Raw genomic sequence first — 3,366 nt, forward strand, 5'->3', positions numbered from 1 at the left:
AAAAAAAAAAAAAAAATTAAGTGAATGTCTCTGCCTGCTGGGAGTTTGTCCACATGACAGTGTCTGTCCCTAATGTATCTGCTATTCCGTCTGAAACACTGGGACTTTTGTTTGCCTCTTTCTGATAAGTTCATACTAGTAACATCATCTATCCGCAGGGTGCAGTGAATACAATCGCAACAAACCCCACTCCACCTGTCTGGAATCAGAGTCGGTGGGCTCAGGGCAGAGGGTGGGGGGTCCTGCAACCCATTCCTGAGCAGGAATAAGCAATCCTTTGGGGGAAACTAGAGCTACACAAAGAGTAAAAATATTGATTCTATTGAAAATCCAGACACCAGTCCTCAGAGAAGGAAGAACTAACCTGGACAAGGTCATAGAGCAATGAGTGGTCGGAGAACTGGCCTTGCTGGGATGAATCCTCTGGGTTCAGCACTGAGCCCAGAACAAACCAGTATGTGTTGGAAAGAGGGATAATCAGCTCAGAAGGGAGGGAGCGAGCTGCTACAATCCACTGGGATGGGTGTCACCTTCTCAGTTCCCAGGACAAGGTAGGTCCCCATAAGAAAAGGTGGATTTCTCACACTGCAACCTACAAAGCCATCAGCCAGACCACCAGGGGAGCCTGAAGACTGCCACATGGTCTCCCTCTGCTGGGCCAGCACCTTGTCTCTTCACCCTACCTGGGGAACCCTGGGTTCTATTCACTGTGGTAGCAGAGAGCCAGGGACATGCCCATACTCTACTATGCTGTGTGCAGGAGGAGAATGATGGCCAGATATCAGAGCCAGTTTGATTGTTTGTCCAAAGTGGATGAAAAGAGGTTCTAACAAGGAGGGCAGGGTGCAGACTGGAAATGCAGCTAGGATTGCAACAGCAGGTCTCTGCTGAAGACACATACACAGGCACATGTACACATGCGCACACATGCTTTTGCATGATTACTCAACTTTCTGAATTGCTTGACTTTTGAAATAACCAGTATTTTTATTGAAAACACTGGCTCTCCAAGCAGTCAGAATTGTGAGGCTTCACTGAAATGTATTGAGTATGTAAAAATCCAGGAAGAGAGCGATTTTGCTAGCACAATATGCGGTCCACAGTAGAAAGGAAACATGTGGAAGCACAGAACCTTCACAGTGCGTAGATATTATATGACAGATCCTTATACTGGTCAGCAAAAGGTTCACCCTCTCCCAAGTGGCCCATTTGGGGGTTTGTCTCAGACACCAGCATGGACGCTGGGGAGGAACCGCTCCACTGGGCAACCATAAACTGGTGCTGGGGCCAGCCTGGGTTTTCCCTCAAATCTCTGAAGTATCTCAATCGTAAACAGAACTAAATGGGACCTTGGAGACCATCCTGTCCAACCCCTTCTTAGACACAGAAGGAAACTGAAGCCTGGGGAGGTCAAGTGGCTTGCCCAAGGTCAATAAAATGAACACTGCTTCATTTTCCTGGACCCGTGGGGTCTGTAGTAACTGTCTCTTTGACCACTTGAAATCCTATTGCAGGCATTGTTTTATGAGGAACAGCCCCAGTGGGCCCAGTCAGCAATAAGTCTTTGGAGCTGTCTCAGGCTGCAGTTGCTTTATATAAACTATCCCTTTTATGGGAGTTGAAGCACAGTATGAAAAGAGTTTTTGTCTCATGTTGACCTTGTTTAGTCACATTAACTCGCACATCAGTTCCAGAACTCATTCCATTCTCCGAACATCTTCGGACACGCTGACAGTGTGAGGAGAGCAGCGAGGCTGGGCTCACTCCAAAGGCCCTGCATCCATCCAGTAGCTGCTTCTCCCAGCCTGGGCTCTTCATCTCGGATCAGAACTTGCAAACTGGAACCAGGGACACCGCCTGAGTCCAACCTCCGTATCTCTTTTCCAGAAAACGGGCAATGCTGTGAGAGCCATCGGGAGACTGTCCTCTATGGCAATGATCTCAGGGCTCAGTGGCAGGAAGTCTTCAACAGGGTCACCAACCAGCCCCATCAATGCGGAGAAACTAGAATCTGAAGGTAAGGCTTTTCCCAGGCACTCAAGAGAGGGGAAGAGTTGAGGGTAGAGGAACATTTTCAAAATCTAGGGTTTAGTTTGGGTATTTAATATACTCTACAGTGATAAATTCAGAAGGATTTTGGGGTTTCCCTGACAACTATTAACTCCGGTAATTATTCTTTAATTGTTAACTATTTTCAGAGCAAAAGCTATTATTTGTTTGCTAGAACCAGATTATCGGCTTCTTTTGCCTAAATTTTGTGGAAGACTTAAGGAAGCCTTTATTAAGAGCTTTCTTTTTTTTTTTTCTTTATTATAAATGAGATTTTTTATACTGATAGACAAGAATAAATAAAATAAAATCTCATAGGGTTACGTAACATTTTAAAAATATCTTTCCAATTTCTGCTGCCTTATTTTTTTTTGTTTTAAAGAAAAATTAACTCATACGGGGCAGATTCCGTGACAGCATTTATTCATCTGAAATATGTGAAATCTGTGTGGCCTGAGTAGACTGGTCAGTAGGCCCCTCCTGGGATGGATGGGGCTAGCTCCTTGCCGCCACATGCAAGACGCTACCTCAGCCATCTCCACAGTGAAGGCCTTGGCCTTTGGTGTCTTAGACATACACATGAAGACCCTTATCTTCTCGAGGCAGACACCCCTCATGCCCATTGTGAAGTTGCTTCCACTACCTCCCGGTGGGGAAGTGAGTCTAAAAGTGCTTTGTGCACAAGCTAGGGTAGCTGTTCTGGAGCGGTCTCAGCTCCCGGCGGTCTGCAACTCTTCTGCTGCTCCTGCAGGCGAGCCAGACGTTGTCTGAAGGGACAGGAGGCAACATGGAACCTCCTCCGGGGCTTGGTTTTCCCCTGGATGTATCCCACATCCTGGTCCGCAGCTGGGTACCTTGAAAGCTATATAGGTATGGAAAAGCCACTCTGGCGAGTTCCGGGTGTTGTGGTGCTTTCTCCGAAGCTGGTGATAGACCTGCCACAACAGAAGGCCAAGCACCAAGATCAGAAAAGGAGTAGATTCTGTTCCTCACACCCTCAACCGAATCCTGAAGTCCGAGAAGTTCAGCCAAAATTCCTTTTTCAAGATGACTTTCTTTTTCAGTGTGTCAGCATCAGGGAAGGGGGAGGCTGAGCAGTTCCCTGTTTTGGGCACAGTGCTCTCTGCTGCCAGAAACCATTTGGCAGCAGGCCAGTTCATCCCCAGGAGAAAGTCGTGCTATGATTCACTTCCCTAAGCTGCACTATTTGCTAAATTATAGCAACTTTAAGGGAGAGAGGGGGGGAGGGAGGAAGGGAGAGAGGAAGGGAGGGAAGGAAGAAGGGAGGAAGGGAGAGAGGAAGGGAGGGAGGAAGGG

The 3,366-nt window shown here is 47.3% G+C and overlaps 1 protein-coding gene across 3 annotated transcripts in view; it reads left to right on the forward strand.

Annotated features, from left to right (window-relative positions):
• The window catches only part of Mylk (myosin light chain kinase), a 245,032-nt gene that overhangs the window by 236,277 nt on the left and 5,389 nt on the right, over positions 1 to 3,366 (forward strand). For all 3 annotated transcript variants that reach the window (XM_029544243.1, XM_029544242.1, XM_029544244.1), the window contains one exon: positions 1,888 to 2,017. In XM_029544243.1, the coding sequence (XP_029400103.1) occupies positions 1,888 to 2,017 (130 nt within the window). The remainder of the gene's footprint in view (positions 1 to 1,887; positions 2,018 to 3,366) is intronic.

This window comes from Mus pahari, chromosome 12 (assembly GCF_900095145.1).
Source record: "Mus pahari chromosome 12, PAHARI_EIJ_v1.1, whole genome shotgun sequence".
Classification (NCBI taxonomy): domain Eukaryota; kingdom Metazoa; phylum Chordata; class Mammalia; order Rodentia; family Muridae; genus Mus; species Mus pahari.